The following is a 19,095-nucleotide window of genomic DNA, read 5'->3' on the forward strand; positions in this document are numbered from 1 at the left end:
ATGCAGGATTCTTATATTACTTGTTCGTGTGTGCTAGATCTCTGAACCTTAAAGTTTCTGATGATAGATTTGAAAATTACTTGGTTCCCCAAGTTTTTTGCTAAGAGGCAAGTGAGATGTTTTTACGAGTAGTGCAATTTTCGTTTCACTTTGTGATGAGATCCCAATAAAATGAGGCCAATTTTTGTTCTTTGTTTGAGTATTTTGGCAGGCCAATGGTGTTAGTTTGCAAGAAAGACCTTTCTTTCTGGTTGACATTTTGTCATTTATTTTGTGAGAAATTTATCCCAGCCTTGAAGAACTGATTTTCTGAGTTCAGAGGTCTGGTTAAACAAATCATTTATAACTAACTAACTTGTGGGAAATTTACTGGTTCATTCAGAGCCAAGAAAGATTTTATGTCATTTGTATTTTTATGACTGGATAGTCTTGAATACTGATTTTCTGATTCTCTTATTTTATTCTTTCAGACTGGTCTAAAAGTAATAAAAGTGCAACAATAGTGATGATGAGGACCTTCATATGTATGTATATGGCATGGATAAAAACTCTCCTTCCTGTGCAAAAAGAAAACTTTCCAGTACTTTGATTATAATGATCTTTAATCTTGTAAGGGGAAGAGCTTTTGTTTGACATGAGACTTACTCTCCTTTATTATTTGGTTGTCTGGTTGTCCTTGAAGTCATATGCTTATTATCTTGTCTCATGGCAGGAGTTGCCTGATATTGAAATGGCAGGTGAAAGAGTTGCTGACATCAGTGTCCAAAGGATGAGGACAAATATTACATGAGAGAAGCCACGTGAATCTAATAGTAACTTGAGAAGAGATGGAACTGAAGGATGCACTCAAGAGTCTTCAGACAACGAGGATGATTGTAAGAACTACCCCAGAAACTGCTCCCTGATGAGAATATGAGCAAAACATGTGGGGATAGTTTCTTATCAATTCCTGGTTCTTCAAAGATGTGTAAGATGCGGCACCTGTTGACCAAAAAGGTACGGTAAATGAATGTTCGTGATAGCTTGTGCAATCTTGTGATTTTTGTACTTTCAATTTCACAAAATAATAAGGCAGTACTTGTTGAATTTAATAGACCTGTCTGATTGAATAATTTCAACTTGTCCAGATCATTCCAGCATTTGCTGATGCTGGAGGATCTAACATGGTAATGCTCCTAATGTCTTTTTTCTGAAATCTTAGGCATATTTTGTGAGTTTGTCTTGGGACTTCATGTTGTGGGTGGGTGGGTGTTTTTGCTTATGTTTCTCCATTATATCTTTTAAATTTTAACTATTCTGTCAACAGTTATTAAACTTTATATATTTTATGGGATACATGGTACAGTATATGTTATAATTTGAAATTGCATTTCCCATCAATTTTTCAATCTTTGAAAGTTTGAATTCAAATGTTGCACATGTACATTTTATGTATTCATAAAATTTCCTCTGTAGAATACTTAAAAATATTGTATGCTACAGTAATTGGTTGTTGATTATAAGGTATAGCAATGAATTATTAGACACCTAAATTTGGGAAGCCTGTCTAAATGTTTTAGGATTCACATTTAGCCTAGGAAACATTTGTTTCCTGCTCATTCGTAGATAAGTTATAAATTGTATAGGTTGCAAGTCAACTGTCTGTATCTTTGGCTTAGGTTTGTCGGCAGAGAACAACAGTGGCATACATCAAGTTTGGAATATGCACTGATGATAGCTGTAACATAAGATCGTATGGTGGTATCTCCACAGTGTCACCAGCAAAGTTGTTTTAGTGCAGATGCCCAAATTAAATTGCTAAGATGTTAAACTATCAGCCACAGACATTCCTGTTAAAAGGAATGTTTTAAGAGGCATTTTCAATTGCCAGGGACAGATGTTAGTCCTTGTCTGTTATGATATTTTGCGAGCTCTAATTCTTATTTTACAAAATTAAATAAAATAATTAGCAAAAACATGCATAACTTGGAAAAATTTACATATTTTTGCAAATGTCTTGTAAAAGAGGTCCCATACAGGGTTGTAAATAGTCACTTTCAACTTCCTGTAGAAGGTAGGGAAAAATTCTTAGATTTTTTGTTTTGTACACCATGTGCACATCTTCCTCTTCACATTGTGTTCTTTCCTTAAATTGGCCAACCTTAAAGTTTGCCCGGTCTAGGGGTGTACAGTACATGATATATATTTAGCCCGTCCCTTAAGGGTTAATGTTATTCAAATGAAAAATAGGTACATGGGGAGTTATTTTTCACATCATAAATATTTCTAGATACAGTAGTTAATGAATACTGTTTATGTTGTAAAAAATAAACAAAATCTAGTCTTTCCAATTATTTAATTTAGGTAAACAATTACAGTACAAGTCCAATAGTCTGGACCAAGAAATGCTCCGTAATGTCCTTCCTGGAAATTAGGTTTCTTCTTAAATTGTTGAATATGAAGTGAATAACAAGTCAAGACTCCATAACGACTAATATACAGTAGGTCAGAGCACATGCATATTATATACAGTAATTACAGTATTGTACTTGTATGACTGGATTTTCTTGAAGACAGATTTTCATTTGATTCTGTTTCAGGCTGCTCACAAAGCAATCAAATCCTACATGAGTTATGATGGCCTTTGTGTGGATGAACCATCAGTGAAGGTAAGTCTCTCTCTCTCTCTCTCTCTCTCTCTCTCTCTCTCTCTCTCTCTCTCTCTCTCTCTCTCTCTCTCTCTCTCATTGTAGAATGTAACCTTTGATCACCTGTTACAATGAATTTTACCCTGTGAAATAGTTTTTTTTTACTAAACCTCAAGTTGCTGGTTTTGAAGTGAATAACAAGTCGAGACTCCATAACAACTAAAATAGATCAGATCACATGCATATTATTATATACAGTAATTACAGTATTGTACTTGTAAGACTGGATTATCTTGAAGACATTTTTTATTTGATTCTGTTTCAGGCTGCTCGCAAAGCAATCGATTTCAACATGAGTGATGGTGAGGATCTTTGTGTGGATGAACTCTATTGGTAAGTCTCTCTCTCCTCTCTCTCTCTGGTCTCAATAAATTTTGCCATGCAAACTAGTTTTTTCACTAATCTTCAGTTGTTGACTATGACGTGAATAACAAGTCAAGACTCCATAACAAATAACATAGATCAGAGCACATGCATATTATATATAGTAATTACAGTATTGTACTTGTATGGCTGGATTTTCTTGAAGACAGATTCTCACTTGACTCTGTTTCAGACTGCTTAGAAAGCAATCAACTCCTACATGAGTTATGATGGTCTTTGTATGGATGAACCATCAGTGAATCTCTCTCTCTGATATTACAATGAATTTTACCATGCAAAGTAGTTTTTTTTTCTCTACTCATGCATCTTGTAAGGGGAAGAGATTTTTTTTTGAAATAGGTTCATTGTTTTCTTTTCCTTGACTCCTCATGTTTGAATGTTAATTAAAATGTCTTACACCTACTAGGAATGGGCTGGTATTGAAATGCAAGGAGATAAAATTGAAGTTGCTGAGTTTGATGTCCTTAGAAGGAGGAGAAATATTATGGCTGGGGAAAAGACCTCAGACAGTAACTTTCGTGAGCTAGATCAAGAACCTTGTCAAGAAACATCAGATGACAAAGACGATGTATACAACGGGGATGTTCAGAATGCATGTGAAAACATCCTTAGGGAGGAAAGGTTAAGAACTAGATCGAGAAGATTGTCAAGAAATGCCAGACGGCAAAGATGCCGAGGATATACGTGACAGTATATCTTGGGAAACTCAGGATTTGTCAGATGATGATGATGTGAATATAGATCATTTTTAGGAAAAATTAGTTCAGGACTGTGTTCTTGAGCCATCTGACAACAAAGACGTTGAGGATGTTTACAACGATGTTGAGAATGCATCTGAAAAAGGCATTAGGGAAGAAGAAGAACTAGATCGAGAACATTGTCAAGAAGCATCGGAAGACAAAGTTCAGTATACCTTAGTTTTACCAGAACACTGAGCTGATTAACAGCTCTCCTAGGGTTGGCCCGAAGGATTAAACTTATTTTACGTGGCTAAGAACCAATTGGTTACTTAGCAACAGGACCTACAGTTTATTGTGGAATCCGAACCACATTATAGCGAGAAATGAATTTGTATCACCAGAAATAAATTTCTCTAACTCTTTATCAGCCAGCCGGGGAATTGAACTCCGGCCCACCGAGTGACAGTCCGCAGCTCTACTGACTCGCCCAACGAAGAGCTATCAAAGACAAAGATGGAGAGGATTATGACGAGGATGGCAGTACATCTTGGGAAACTCAGGATTCATCAGATGTGATGTTGGGATTGTAGATGACAGTTTTTTTGAAGAAATTAATCGGGGACATTGAGAATATATATGAACCATTATATATTCTCAATGTCCTCGTCATCAGATGGCTTGAGAATATGTTCCTGATTAATTTCTTGAAAAAAACTGTCATCTACAATCCCAACATCATCATCTGATGAATCCTGAGTTTCCCAAGATGTACTGCCATCCTCGTCATAATCCTCTCCATCTTTGTCTTTGATAGCTCTTCATTCGGGTCCTATGTGTTCGCCTTCTCCACCTTCGGATTGAGGAACGCCGGGGCGACCTTCCAGCGGCTCATGGACAGCAGCCTCGGGGACCTGAAATTCTGCGTCTGGTACGTTGATGACATCCTCATATTTTCCAGGTCTCACAGTGAACACCAAAGGCACATCAGGGCAGTCCTGCGGCGCCTCCAAGAGAATGGCCTCGTCATCCGTTTTGACAAGTGCACTTTCAGCGTCCAGAAAGCAGACTTCCTGGGCCACGAGGTATCCCCGGCAGGCGTCCGCCCACTCACATCAAAAGTAGCAGCTGAAACCAGGTTCCCAACCCCCACCTCCGTCAAGGCCATCCAGGAGTTCCTCGGGATGGTGAACTTCTACAGGCGGTTCATCCCCGGGATCGCACACACCACGGCCCCCTGACGGAAGTCCTCAAAGGCCAACCAAAGTCCCTGTCTTGGGGACCCAGCCAGCAGCAGGCCTTCTCCCTGACGAAGGCCGCCGCCGAGGCAACCGCCTTGGCACACCAGGATCCCAAGGCCCTCTCCAGCTAACGACGGATGCCAGTAACGTCGCCTGTGGTGCTGTCCTGGAGCAGGTCATCAACGGTGCCCCCCAGCCCATTGCCGCCTTCAGCAAGAAATTCAATCCTGCAGAGACCCGCTACAGCACCTTCGACAGGGAACTCTGTGCGATGCACCACGAAGTCCGGCACTTCAAGTTCCTCCTGGAGGGGACGCCCTTCACAATCTTCACGGACCACCAGCCATTGGTTCACGCCTTCACGAAGCAAGGGGACGCATGGTCTTCCAGGCAGCAGCGCCACCTCTCAGCCATAGCCGAATTCACCTGCTCCGTCAGATACCTCCCTGGCAGAAAAAAATCCTGTAGCAGACGCCCTCTCCAGAGTCTAGTTGAACGCAGTGCAGCTCGGAGTAAACTACCAAGACCTCGCCAGAGAACAGGACGCTGACCCAGAAACCCCAGCCTACCGCACCGCCATCACGTCCCTTAAGTGGCGGGACGTGACCCTCGCCCCCGGAGGCCCAAATCTCCTCTGCGACATCAGTACGGGTCAGCCCCACCCCTTGGTTCCAGCCTCACGTCGCCGCCAGATATTCAACATAATTCACAGCCTCTCACATCCCTCTGGCAGAACTACGGCCAAACTGCTCTCAAAAAAGTTTGTCTAGCACGGGGTGCAGAAGGATGCCACGTCCTGGGCGAAAGAGTGCCTGCAGTGCCAGACCAGCAAGGTGGGTCGTCACACGCAGTCTGGGGTAGGCGAGTTCCCGCAGCCAGAGCGCCACATTCATGTCGACGTCGTCGGGCCCCTCCCCCCATCAGGCGGGTCTAGATACCTCCTGACGGTGGTAGATCGTTCAACAAGGTGGCCCGAAGCCACACCTATGCAAGAAGCCACCGCCAGCGCGTGTGCCGAGGCCCTGCTTTCCAGTTGGGTTAGCCACGTCGGCGTCCCAGACCACATCATGACCGACAGGGGCCCCGCCTTCCTGTCCGAATTATGGTCCGCCCTGGCTCAGCTGCTGGGGACCACGCATCACACCACCACGGCGTACAACCCGGCGGCCAACGGCCTGGTCGAATGGTTCCACAGATCCCTGAAGGCGTCCCTCATGGCCCGCTGCACCGCCGAGGACTGGAAACATCAGCTGCTGTGGGTCCTCCTCGGTTTGAGAACCGCCCCCAGAGCCGACGGCACCCCGTCCGCAGCCGAAAAAACCTACGGGGAGCCCCTTGTGGTCCCGGGCTAGCTTGTGACAGAAGATCGCCATACCCCACCACTGCAGAGGTTCCGCGACGTGGCCGGCAAGTTTGCCCCTTGCAAACGCACGTACACCGGCAGGTCGGCCACCTTCACACCGCCAGAGCTATCATCCGCCACCCACGTCTTCGTCAGAGTCGACGCCGTCCGCCTGCCACTGACCAGGCCCTACAGGGCTGGAGTGGAACAGCAAGGCGTTCCTGCTGGCACTCCCTTGGAGGAACGACTGGGTTTCAGTAGACCGCTTAAAGCCTGCCTTCCTGGGGGAGAGCACCGACGCCACCGCAGCACCTTCCCTGCCCAGCTGCCCTTCGCCACGCCCAGGCCCCCGCAAACGGCGGGCGTGCCGCCGTCCCAGGAAGGGGCCGCCCGCACCAGCAGCCCAGCACCCTCACGCGCGGGAGACCCCTCCGTTGTCTTCAAGAAGCCGTGGTACCCTTCAGCGTCCCAGCAGATACACAGATTAGTCAGACGTGTCCCACGTGGGGGGGGGGGTTAGTATTTGTAAAGTCACCACATCGACGTCAGCGGACTGCTTCGAAGGCGTCATTAATTAAATCTCCGCTGAGCAAGTTTTCTTTGGTGACTTCCCACTTTCTTCACACTCAATTCGTCACGCCTAACGTGCCAGGTCACGCATTTTCTACCATTTCAACTTTATATGTATTTGTCCAACTGTCAAAAATTATGTACCGTATGTTTCTTTATTCGCAGGCATCAAGACTGTATCCTATATGTTTTTGTATTGTAAATTGTACTTGTTCGCCGCATATTATTGTTAATTGTTTTTGACCTCAGGTCACGCTCAATGTCATTGTCTTCCGCGGTTCGGCGCCAGTCGGTCGCTATATAAACTGCCTGAATCTGTAATAAACCAGCAGTAACTTTTACCTGCTCGTTTCCTTTGCACCTCTTACACCTCCTCCTCAATAGATATTTCATTATGCTCACTGGAATTAATTGAAAGACTGGAATGGAATGTCCTAGACGACTCATATACTAGTGATCACTTTCCAATTGTTTTGAATTATTTGAACAACCAAAAACAATCATTTCCCATATATAACTTACTGAAAGCTGACTGGGATAAATACAATTTACAAACTAGAAATATCCCTCCCTTCCCATTAAATCAAAACAATAATGTCACAAAAGATTTCTTTTCCAGTTTTGTAATCAGTGCTGCAGATAAATGCATCCCCAAAACTTCTTCAACCCCTAATATATCCCCCGTTCCATGGTGGTCTAATAATTTATCACTGAAATCGAACCAAACACACACTGGCACGTAATTTGAGTAGGCTAAAGTCCAGATTAAACACCTTTAATAAAGGCCCTTGTAATATAAACAAACTAAACAAGATAATAGTTGTACTTATAACTATTGATCACATTAAACCACTTTACAATAAATATAATGCAAAATTTCGAAAAACAATAATATTCGAAAAAGCTCAGTCGTGGAAAAATTATATATCGGAGTTGTCACCAAATACTTCAGTTAAGGAAATATGACACAAAATCCGTAAAATCAATGGTAAACATGTAAGACCACCTAGAAGCCCAATACTATATAATGGCAAACTAAATCATAACCTTCAAGATATTTCAAATATATTAGCCAAACATATAGAAGATATTAGTGCTTATTCTAATTTAGATGAACACTTCAAAAGAATTAGAAAAAAAAAATAAATCACAAATTTTGAAACTGATGAGGACCTTGATTATAACAAAGAATTCAATATGAATGAACTTAATTTCGCCCTAAAATCATGTCGATCATCAGCTCCGGGTCATGATATGATTTCTTTTGAAATGATCCAGAATTTAGCCACACTAGCTAAAGAATTCTTATTAAAATTATATAATAGCATATGGCTAACGCATGTCTTCCCAACTAAATGGAGACATGCAATAATCATACCCATCAGTAAACCATGAAAAGACCCTAGCAACCCCACTAATTATAGGCCAATATCTCTAACAAGTTGCTTGTGCAAACTGTTGGAGAAAATGGTTAGTTTGAGATTAACAAGTGTCATAACAAAACACTCAATTTTATCACCTACCCAATCGGGATCAATAGCTGGTAGATCTACACTAGACCCGTTAACTCAAATAGAAGATCATATTAAAAAGTATTTGAAAAGAAAAAGCTGACAGTGGCTATTTTCTTTGATATAGAAAAAGCATATGATACCACATGGAGATACAGTATTATGCACAAACTCCACAGGTCCAATATTCGAGGTCACCTTCCAATATTTATCAATAATTTTCTAACAAATCGTACATTTCAAGTACGCATAGAAAATACATATTCAAATTGCTACGTACAAGAGGAGGGTATCCCCCAAGGCAGTGTTTTGAGCTGCATCTTATTTGCCCTGGCAATAGATGACATTACTATGAACCTGCTTGAGGGTGTACAAAATAGTTTGTATGTGGATGATTTTGTAATTTATTATTCAAGTTATTCTTTGAGACATGCTCAAATAATACTTAATATAGCAACAAATAATATAACCACTTGGACCAACTCCGTAGGCTTCAAGTTGTCGGTAAATAAAACAAATGGCATTGTCTTCTACAAAGACAAAAGATGGTTGAAACAACAAACCATTAAGTTATATCTTTATAATGAAGAGATAAACCTGTGCAATAGTGTTAAATATTTGGGTATAATTTTTGATCAACATTTAAATTGGAAAGATCATGTCAAATATATCAAAGCCAAAAGATCTAAAGCCCTTACTTTACTAAAGAAAATCTCACACACCAAATGGGGTGCAGGACGAGACACAATGTTAATGTTGTACAATGCAACAGTACTATCAATTATAATTTATAGCTGTCCAATTTATTCAACTGCCTCAGAAACAACTTTAAAATCTCTAGATGCTTTACATCACGAGGGAGTACGTATATGTACAGGAGCCTTCCGCTCATCTCCAACTGTCTCTATCCTAGCAGAGGCAGGCCAACTGCCTCTAAAATATTACAGAGATCTAATTACTTTAAGAAGAGGCTTATCCCTTCAAGCAGGCACATCTGCATCAAATAAATTTCTCAATCAAAATACAAATAATAACCCAAATCAAAACTCATTTACTAAAAAAACTAATCATCTACTGAATTTACATAACATGATACCCAAATTTACCCAAGAAATAAATCTGATCACACCATGGACACTAAAAAGGGCAAAAATATGCACATATCATATCTTTCAAAGAAATACACGTTCAACACAGAAATGTACCATCAACATGCCATGGAACACATAAGACGGAAGGGTAATCCCTTCATAATCTACACAGATGGATCCAAAAATGAAGCTGGAGTGGGCTCATCAGCCTATTCAAGTGATAAAACTATCCAAATGGGCCTTCCTCTAATATCATCAGTATTTACAGCTGAATTAACAGCCATACAATTGGCTCTCAAGATTATAACAAAAGAAGGAATTCCTTCAGCACTCATATTGAGCGACTCAAGAAGTGCAATTGAAGCAATAGGATAATTTAAATCAAATAATCATCTTGTCCAAAATATCCAACGGAAATACATCAGTTAATTACAAACGGCCTTCAAATTCAAATTTGTTGGATCCCAGCCCATGTAGGCATTGAGGGTAATGAGAAAGCAGATAAAGCTGCTAAATTGGCTTGTACAATCCCCTCCAACTACTACGAAAGCCCCCATATCAGACTGGCTAGCATCAGTTAAACCCTTAATTTATAGGGATTGGCAAAATGATTGGACAAATATACCCCCTCAAAACAAACTAAAACAAATTAAGAACGAAGTTAAAAAGTGGCATTCTTCTACCCAAAAGCAAAGAATTAATGAGGTTATTTTAACAAGACTCGGAATAGGACACTCCAGACTCACACATGGTCATCTGATGTCAACTCCGCACACAAGCCCAATAACTTGTGAAAGATGCAACATCCCAATAACAATCAAACATATCTTGATTGACTGTCCCAGATGGCATCATGAAAGAAATACTTATTTACAAAATAAATCAATAAAGGATATTCTAGCAGAAGGTAATAACTTTTCAATTAATAATATAATTTCTTAAACAAAATTATATTGATAAGTAAAATATAATCTTCCCCCTTTTTTCCCTCCTATTTTTTTCTTGATTTTTTTAATTCCCCCTTTTGTATTTATTTATTTATTTAAATACTTAATTTTTTATGTACTTTTTCCCCCCTTTTTTTCCCCAGCCCGAGACGAACCCTAAAAGAGTTCAGAGGTCTGGTTAAACAAATCATTTATAGCTATCTAGCTTTAGATAATGCTCGCCGATCACTAGATCCCATCGAAAAATCTTTTTGAGGAACTGTCTTACCCAAGCTGCCAAAATTCTGAAATGTAGGCCTACTGTCTCAGAGACGGTTAAGACCGCCAAGGATAACCATAACTCCTACAACCACCACAATATTTAACACGGCAAAATCTCTTAATGTGTCCCTGCATATTACAGTTTAAACAACGAACCCATGGGGCCCGAGAATTCAACCCAACCATAGACCTTTGACCTCTTCCGAATTTCAACGAAACCCTTCAAACTGTGGACGGAATCTCTGATCACTATTTCCTCTTGCCATTTTCACAGCTTTCCCCTTCGTAAATAAATCCGTTAACTCTCTTGGCTGATCACAATTTCAAAATTCCCCAAAAGTCCTGTGAAAGGACACCCCTTAAAGAAAAAAACACAAGATACAAAACAATTCCGCCTAAAAGAATTCCACACAGTAAGAAACCCACAAGGTTAATTCCTGTTACTCTAACAATTAATCCCCAAAAATCAAAATAAAAAACTAATTAAAACCAGAATTAAATCAAAATCCCGTGGGGGAAAAAATGGCTGGGCCAAGGGCACAGCTGACTGCAAAGTAGGTCAAGATGAACTTTGAGTCTTCAGGGGCAAACAAAAAAACAGCCCCCAAAAAGAGAATGGGAGTCTACCTCACATAAAGAAAACAGGACTCGAGCAAATGGAAGCGAGGGAGGGAGTAAGGAAAAGAATTCAATCCCCTCCCCTTAGTGCAATATCTTCCCCCTCCCTATCTCCCTAATGCATCCATGATCTGCTGAAGCACACACACACACACAAAAAAAAATGCTGAGTGCAAAACTTAGATGCAACCGCCTCTCCAGCCATCAAGGCAAAAATTGCCGAGTAAGCTTACAGCAACAGCTTCCCCCTTTGCATACACACACGTATGTACCCGAAATAAAACACGTACATATGTAACTATAAAAAATGAAACGAATGAAAAATCTAAGCAATGTACACACATTTGTGTAAGAAATGTTACTCAAAAACTGTCAAATAAATTACTTCCCAATAATCAAGTCCCCAGAGATATTACAATCAATAATTAAATAACCCCTTTATTAAACCCTAAACACTGATGCAAACTGCCGACTGCTATATAAAAAAACAAGACAAGCTACGGCCAAGATTCAAATGCGCTGCATAGAGAATGGCAAAGAAGGCAAGAAACTCCGCCCAACTAATGATGTCATTGACACGTCACTGCTGCCACCGCCCAATATTAGTTGCAGTGCAATCAAAAAGCAACCCACCCACCTCCCTTAACCGGTTTGTACACTTCAAATCTGACACTAAAATTAATGATGAAAATAACACGTACGCCTCTGCTTGATGGTGCGAAAATCCTTCCACCAAAGAAAGAGAGAGAAAAAAAAAGAAATAATTGCGCATTTTCATGTATTTAACCACACAAGCAGTCAAGATACCGCAATTTAATACACTGCGCACACACCCTCTTCCCCAAACATTCCACAATATGAACCAAAGTCCAGAAATACCTATAAACACACCAAAACCTTGCGCCCCATGATGCATCATAAAACACACACACACACATTCGCGTTCGAGAAAGACTAACTCTAGCGCATTTCACACCACCCTAAACCGAATTGCTGAACCATCAAACCCTATTCTGAAATGCCAATAATACTATTAATAAGATATGTCTCTTCGGAAGCATAACCTATACCCTACCTATTTACCTGCTTGACTATCCATTCATGTCTATTACCTCTCCCCACCACACTGTTATGACCCTACACAAGGTCAGCTAGGGTCATAATCTTTTACCGCATCTGTTTTAAGAACAGCATCATATCATCCTACATTCCTAAGATTCTCCGGTAGTGATGGCTCAGCGCTGGGTCAGCACATTCCTTCTCTCTCATCGACTCCTCTTCCTGTATCTAACCTCAGACAAAGGCCTACTGGAATGAAACGCCGATATACAAAACTAGACTTTATTTGCAAATTTAACTTTAGTATTTCAGCAAAAGCCGTGGTCATGAAATGGAGTGACTCTCACCCCATATAAACGAATCACGACTAGAGGAAATTCAGATTCACAATCAATCAAATTAATGATTCTAGACCAAACAATACTAGTGACTAACACCCTGGTCATCAAACAAAATAAACAGGTCATAATTATTCTACACCATAATTAATGTCATGTAATATGTTAAAGAACACCACTTTCAAAATATTCGTCCTCACAGGACGAACCCAGAATTCTTCCTAAGGCCGCAAAGAAACGATCCCACAGTGGCTGTTCTTATCCACTAACACTGCACAAAGAGCTAATCACACCCAGCCGCAAATCGAAGTCAATAGCCGCTGTATGTTCCTCTCATAATATACCATTAGAGAGTGGACACATGCATGCACTCACTCAATAACCCCTCCCGGAAATGTGACGACACCGGTTCTTTGTTTGAAGGATCACAACGCTTCCATCAATCTGTCACACTGTCTCCATGCACTTTGGCCACAATCAGAAAGCACAAATGAACTCGTCAGATACCAACTGTATCTAACTGTGGAAACCTCCAATGTGAACAAAATGCACCTGCACCAGGTATGCCTTTCACAGGCCAGCACATAGTTCATCAAAAGACTTAATATATACTTAGACACAGGAATGGGACAAGTATATAGGGATTTTACCAGACACTGGTTATCCATTCAGTCACAAAGAGAGATATGGGTGAAATAATCCCGTGCCTCGAATCGAAATTACCCCATGTCCACCATAATAGCCGACTGCTAATTTTGTAACTTTAGGTTATTTTAGGATAGTTTTGACGCTTACACACACATTACTTTTTTTATTCCCCTCAATATCGAATTCACTATATCTTGGGAATATTTCCCTGTTTCCTATACTGTATACTGTATATCAAACCAGAAGTGCAAAAGTTCAAATGCCAGTCGGGCGTGATGCACTGATCATTTATAGTTCCCTCTCGGTGTAAATCTATATAAGGAATTCGATATTAAGGGGTATTTGTGGCTTAATATTTGCCAGCTTAAAGAAGTCACGTTTGGACAAGTGTCAAAATCATCATAAAACGACCAAGTGTCACAGACTTATCAGCTATAAGGGAGGAAATGGGGTGGTTTCGATTCTAAATACAGAACCTAACTTAGAGAGGAATATGTATTGCGGGGTCTAAATCAATTGATATCTCTCCCGGTAGCCGAATGGGAGGGTCCCTGTTTCCTCTCCATCGAACCCGAAACTCATATTTCCGAATCCTGGGGTCGGCAAATGAGCTTATACCTCTGTGCATTAGTTATTTCTAGGGTGTAGTGAATTCAGTATTAACTGGATATTTATACTGTTATATGCAGCATACATACACACTATATATATATATATATATATATATATATATATATATATATATATACTGTATATATATATTGTAACTTCAAAGTGAAATCAATACAATAGTTTATCTTGACGCGCTTCCATGCTAAGCCTTCTGTAGTTTGGTTCATTTGAAGTCGCAATGCAGCGACGTAACAGCCATAGCGATAAATGTGATGAGTGTAACAGTTTTAAATTATATATATTTATATGTAAACATATATATACATACATATATATAAATATGTATATGTGTGCGCGTGTATATATATAAGGAGCGTCCGTTTGTGTTGCGTGAACTTACGATATGTTAGCAAATACAATAATTAAACTGAATTTCAGAATATTCTGTTATTTTCCTAGAACGGTAACTGATAAGAAAAGACTGACTCTTTTATGAAGAATAAAAGAACCATAAGGAAAAACAGTGAACTGGAGCCTTCTCCAAACCCGACGACGCGTTTTAAGGGAGGAGGAAAACCAACGGAAATGGTCTCACGGCCAGGGCTCCAAGGCTCCAAGGCTCCAAGGCTGCCCAGTCACAGTGCTCTACGTCGGCGCAAAAAGTTCTTTGCTGTTTCTTGATCGGAGAGGATACGAAAGCTGTTGGTATCATGTTGAAAGTTACGTGTAAATTGTGCTTACTGATGTCATCGGTTTCTCAAACGCTGAAGGATATACTGGCATCCAGAATGGCTCGCGATGATGTCGTGAAGATATTCAAGATAACTTTTTCCTTGGCGATTTTCTTTTTTGTCCTGCAGGTGAGGTTTAAATGATTGTTTGATAAATACTTAGAAAGGATATTGATTTTTTTTATTATATGTATAACAACTGCGACAGAGAACTTTAAACTATAAAATATTATTATCCTAAAACGTTTTACAGTCTAGGGTTTAAGAAACCCCAAAATTAATATTTTTTATTGAATGAACAACAAGATCCATAATCAAATATAACAACACCAATGCTATAAAAAAATCTGCAACAAAATCGATCAAAATCATACAATACCGCTAAACAGTGATCGCATCTTTATTCATAGTAAGAATCGCAATGGCTGACTAGTTCTGCTGGTAATCCTGCAGGTCCCTTTGCCACTAACGGTGACAGTAATCACTAGATTTCACTGTCCCCCCTCTGACATAGATCCTTCCATTCGATGTTGACATAATGCAGTTGCATTCAAATATTATTATTGCTGCACACTAGAAGGAATTCTTAATCATATAAAGAAAGTTTAGTATTTGTAGAAACGATAATGAAACATAGCAGAGGTGGGGTATAGAAATAGAAGGATCGGACGTGTTAACGAATAAAGTGTTGTGAGCAAATCCTATTCTATTTCATCAGATTCAAAGAAAATGGGAAGATGGGACTAATACTAATATTAATCAATAAATTTAACAAAGAAATGTTATGCCATTTAACCCTCGCCTATATCACTTGACTGTTTTGTTTGTAATCCTACCCGCTACCAATGTGTTTCCATCTTTCAATCTCACATCTGCAATGTCCAAAGGTGTTTTCTCAAATCTATACTCATACAATATATATATATATATATCAGTGTATGTATATATATATATGGTATAATATATAGGCCTATATATATATATAGGCTATATGTGTGTGTATGTATATACATTAAATTTTTTATTATGTATATAGCACATCATTCATTAAACTTCATATCTTTATTTATTGGTCACATCACTTCATTTTATTTATTGATCATTTCCTTCATGATTTCATAACCTTAACATAATTTATTTTCTCTTCGTTACGGCGCTGAATTGCCTTCTTGGCCCCAGTGCTTGGGCTTTTGCCTTAAATATCATACATCCGTCATATATAATATATATATATATATATATATATATATATATATATATATATATATATATATATATATATATATATAGAAATAATCAGCACACAATCAACGTGTGGAACAGAAATAAATTTCTGACCCACATCAGGATCAAACGCAGGTCTTTCAATTCCTTGGGTGCAGTTGCCCTCAGGTTCCAACTTCTTTTATGACTTGTATGGCCTAGTGGGCAGCGCCCTTGCCTTTCAATTGAAAGACCTGGGTTCGATCCTAATGTGAGTCATATATATATATATATATACACATATAATGAAATCTACTGGTCACTTTTACTAGGTATGTATACTTTGAAAAGCCACGATGATCCCTCAACTTCTTGACTTCCTATCATTTTTGGATACAGTTTTTAACAGGTGTTGTATGTGTGATATTGGCCCGTAGATGTTCAAGATGCTTATGTGCTTAGGTCATTTGACATACCCTGATGACGACCCTAAGCACTGACCAGACGCGACCTTTCTTTACTTAGCTTCTGAAGGTTTTCGATAAGTCCTTTAGGATGAATCTTCTAGCTCTTTCCCTTCTCCCTTGTTGCAATCCACTACAGTCGACTAATGACCAGGTATGTAATTCACTGCTTGGGTCCGAAGAAACATAATAAGATCTGACCAGACGACCAAAATCTCTTTTTTCTACCAATTCACCAGCCTATCTATCCATGAGATTTATATTATGATAAATGTACATAGCATTTTCCTTTTATTGTGCGTGCTGAAAATACAAGATTGCATTTCTTTACAGAAAACTTCCAAAACATCAATTACTGCATATACCTAATGACATTTGCTTCTCCTAGTTCTTCATTGGGAGGGTGGGTAGAGATCTTGGCTAGCACGCTGTTGGCGTTAGACTCTCCGAACGGCCACTGAAGAATTAGAGGAATTTATTTCTGGTGATAGAAATTCATTTCTCGTCATAATGTGGTTCGGATTCCACAATAAGATGTAGGTCCCGTTGCAAGGTAACCAGTTGGTTCTTAGCCACGTAAAATAAATCTAATCCTTCGGGCCAGCCAAAGGAGAGCTGCTAATCAGCTTAGTGGTCTGGCTAAACTAAGGTATACTTAACTTTTTCCAACTTTCTCCTCTTAAAAACAATTTCGAACTCTTTTACTGGCCTCTGTAGTAGCACTTTAATATCACCAATAACTCTTATTTCTTTCCATCACTTACTCGAAACCCCTCTGACATTCACCCTTAAACCTGTACTGCTTTTCGGTTATGAGTCTAATAAATGATGTCTAAATTTCTTAGTAAAAACATTTCCATACACATTCCTAGATATATTCCAGTCTCACCACCTCTAATAATTAAGAAGCAAGAATTCTGTCCTCTTCATAGTGACACTTGGTTATGAATTGAAAGTTGGAATTCATTGGAAATTTTCCTTTTAATAGACCTTATGCTGTACTGATTATAACGTTGGTTTACTTTCAGGTGTGCTACTTTCAAACAAGTTTCGTGTGTAATCTTACAATTCTTTCATGTTTCTCGGCAGATAACAACACTATTGACGGAAGAAGACTCCCAGTACGCAGACTTCATTAGTGGCTCGTTGCCTGGCTATGATTCCAGAGTAATCAAAGTTGTACGGGAGAAATACCTGACGCCTCCATCGCGACTTCCATACAATTTGTCAACAGATCCTGTGTACAACAACTACAGCAGAAGTGTTTCCTGGAAATACATCAATCATTACGTAAAACAGTTTTTCACAGATCAAAGACAAGGGTTCTTTGTGGAAGCAGGAGCTCTCGATGGCGAATTCCTTTCCAACAGCTTGTGGCTTGAGCAATCTCTACGATGGTCCGGGCTTCTGATTGAGCCAGATAAATGGAATTACCTCCAAATGCTACAAAAGCACAGGCGGGCTTGGACGTCGAATTCATGTTTGTCACCAACTATTTTCCCTAGGGAAGCAGTCCTCGTTGCAGTTACAATGAACGAAATTTATCCGGGGATTCCTTGGTACTACAGAGGTTCCTCGCATGAACTTGGTATAACGCTGTCACCCAGATACGATGGCTTTTTCGAAGCTGCCGAGGAGTCCTATCTCCTGGTGCAATGCTTCCCTCTGGCGTCTTACCTATGGGCTTTGAACATCACTACAGTCGACTTCCTATCCCTGGACGTCCAAGGGAGCGAGAAGGGAGTGCTGACGTCTTTTCCTTGGCGTGACATCACCGTCAGAGTAATCGTTGCTGAATTTTCTGCTGAAGATGAGGAAGTTGTTGAGTTTATGGAGGCCAATGGATACTTGTGGCTGAACTCAAAAGAAAGAGTTTACGATGAAGAATTCATTTTCGTTAGAAAAGAAGAACTTGTAGGTCGTAATATTACTTATTTTAGTAACAGTCTGTAGTTAGCGTTTTTTACTTATTTGATAATGTCTAGGAGTGTGACTGACACAACTATTGCTTGCTATAAAATCATTTTTAAACTAGATATCCAGAGCCGAAGGCATTATAATAATCGTTGTCCTCAATAACATTTGAAATGGTACTTTTACTAAAATGCCCGTCAACCTCGAAGACTAACAAATGATTTTACATGTATTCTTCTTCAACAATTCAACAGTAAGCTTCTTAAACTACCATGACCATTGAACCCATGCTAAGGATTATTCAGAGTATGAGTTATGCAGTTGATGACCATTTGATATTACGATTTACTGGTGTCTAAAGGCCGCCACTAACGTTCAGTTATACCTGCGAAGGTTTGCCTGCACAGTCAACCTATGCAGATAAACCTGAACGCTAATGAGAACAACCTGCACAGTTTTTCCAGCCTGCGCAGGCGGCCTGAGCAAATAGCTCATCTCAGTCGATATGACTCTGGCGAAATGGCCTGCGCAGGCTCATTTCGATGTTAATATGGAGAGGCAACTTTTTTGGCCCAGTTCACTTCTTCCCGTCCGAGGACCAGTAGTGGTGAGCTTTATTGAATTCACAAGTGTATATATTTGGATTAATGATGTGTCGGATTTACTAGCTTTTTAATAATTGATACATGTCAGCATAATATATTATATATATATATATATATATATATATTTTATATATAATATATATATATATATATATATATTCTGCAATTTTTCCACAGGAAAATAATTATGTA

General features: G+C 39.6%; 2 protein-coding genes across 2 annotated transcripts; both read left to right on the plus strand.

Annotated features, from left to right (window-relative positions):
• Nucleotides 1-474: 474 nt before the first annotated feature.
• LOC136848912 (uncharacterized) lies at nucleotides 475-4,468 on the plus strand. The gene is made up of 4 exons (XM_067121736.1): nucleotides 475-996; nucleotides 2,580-2,648; nucleotides 2,953-3,020; nucleotides 3,478-4,468. Exons 1-4 carry the CDS (start codon nucleotides 913-915, stop codon nucleotides 3,596-3,598), a joined length of 342 nt encoding a protein of 113 aa, XP_066977837.1. The 5' UTR covers nucleotides 475-912; the 3' UTR covers nucleotides 3,599-4,468.
• On the plus strand, nucleotides 3,725-18,808 carry LOC136848897 (uncharacterized). Its single transcript, XM_067121718.1, has 3 exons — nucleotides 3,725-3,802; nucleotides 6,378-6,784; nucleotides 17,413-18,808. Exons 1-3 carry the CDS (start codon nucleotides 3,725-3,727, stop codon nucleotides 18,335-18,337), a joined length of 1,410 nt encoding a protein of 469 aa, XP_066977819.1. The 3' UTR covers nucleotides 18,338-18,808.
• The last annotated feature ends 287 nt before the right edge of the window (nucleotides 18,809-19,095 follow it).

This window comes from Macrobrachium rosenbergii, chromosome 20 (genome assembly GCF_040412425.1).
Source record: "Macrobrachium rosenbergii isolate ZJJX-2024 chromosome 20, ASM4041242v1, whole genome shotgun sequence".
Classification (NCBI taxonomy): Eukaryota; Metazoa; Arthropoda; class Malacostraca; order Decapoda; family Palaemonidae; genus Macrobrachium; species Macrobrachium rosenbergii.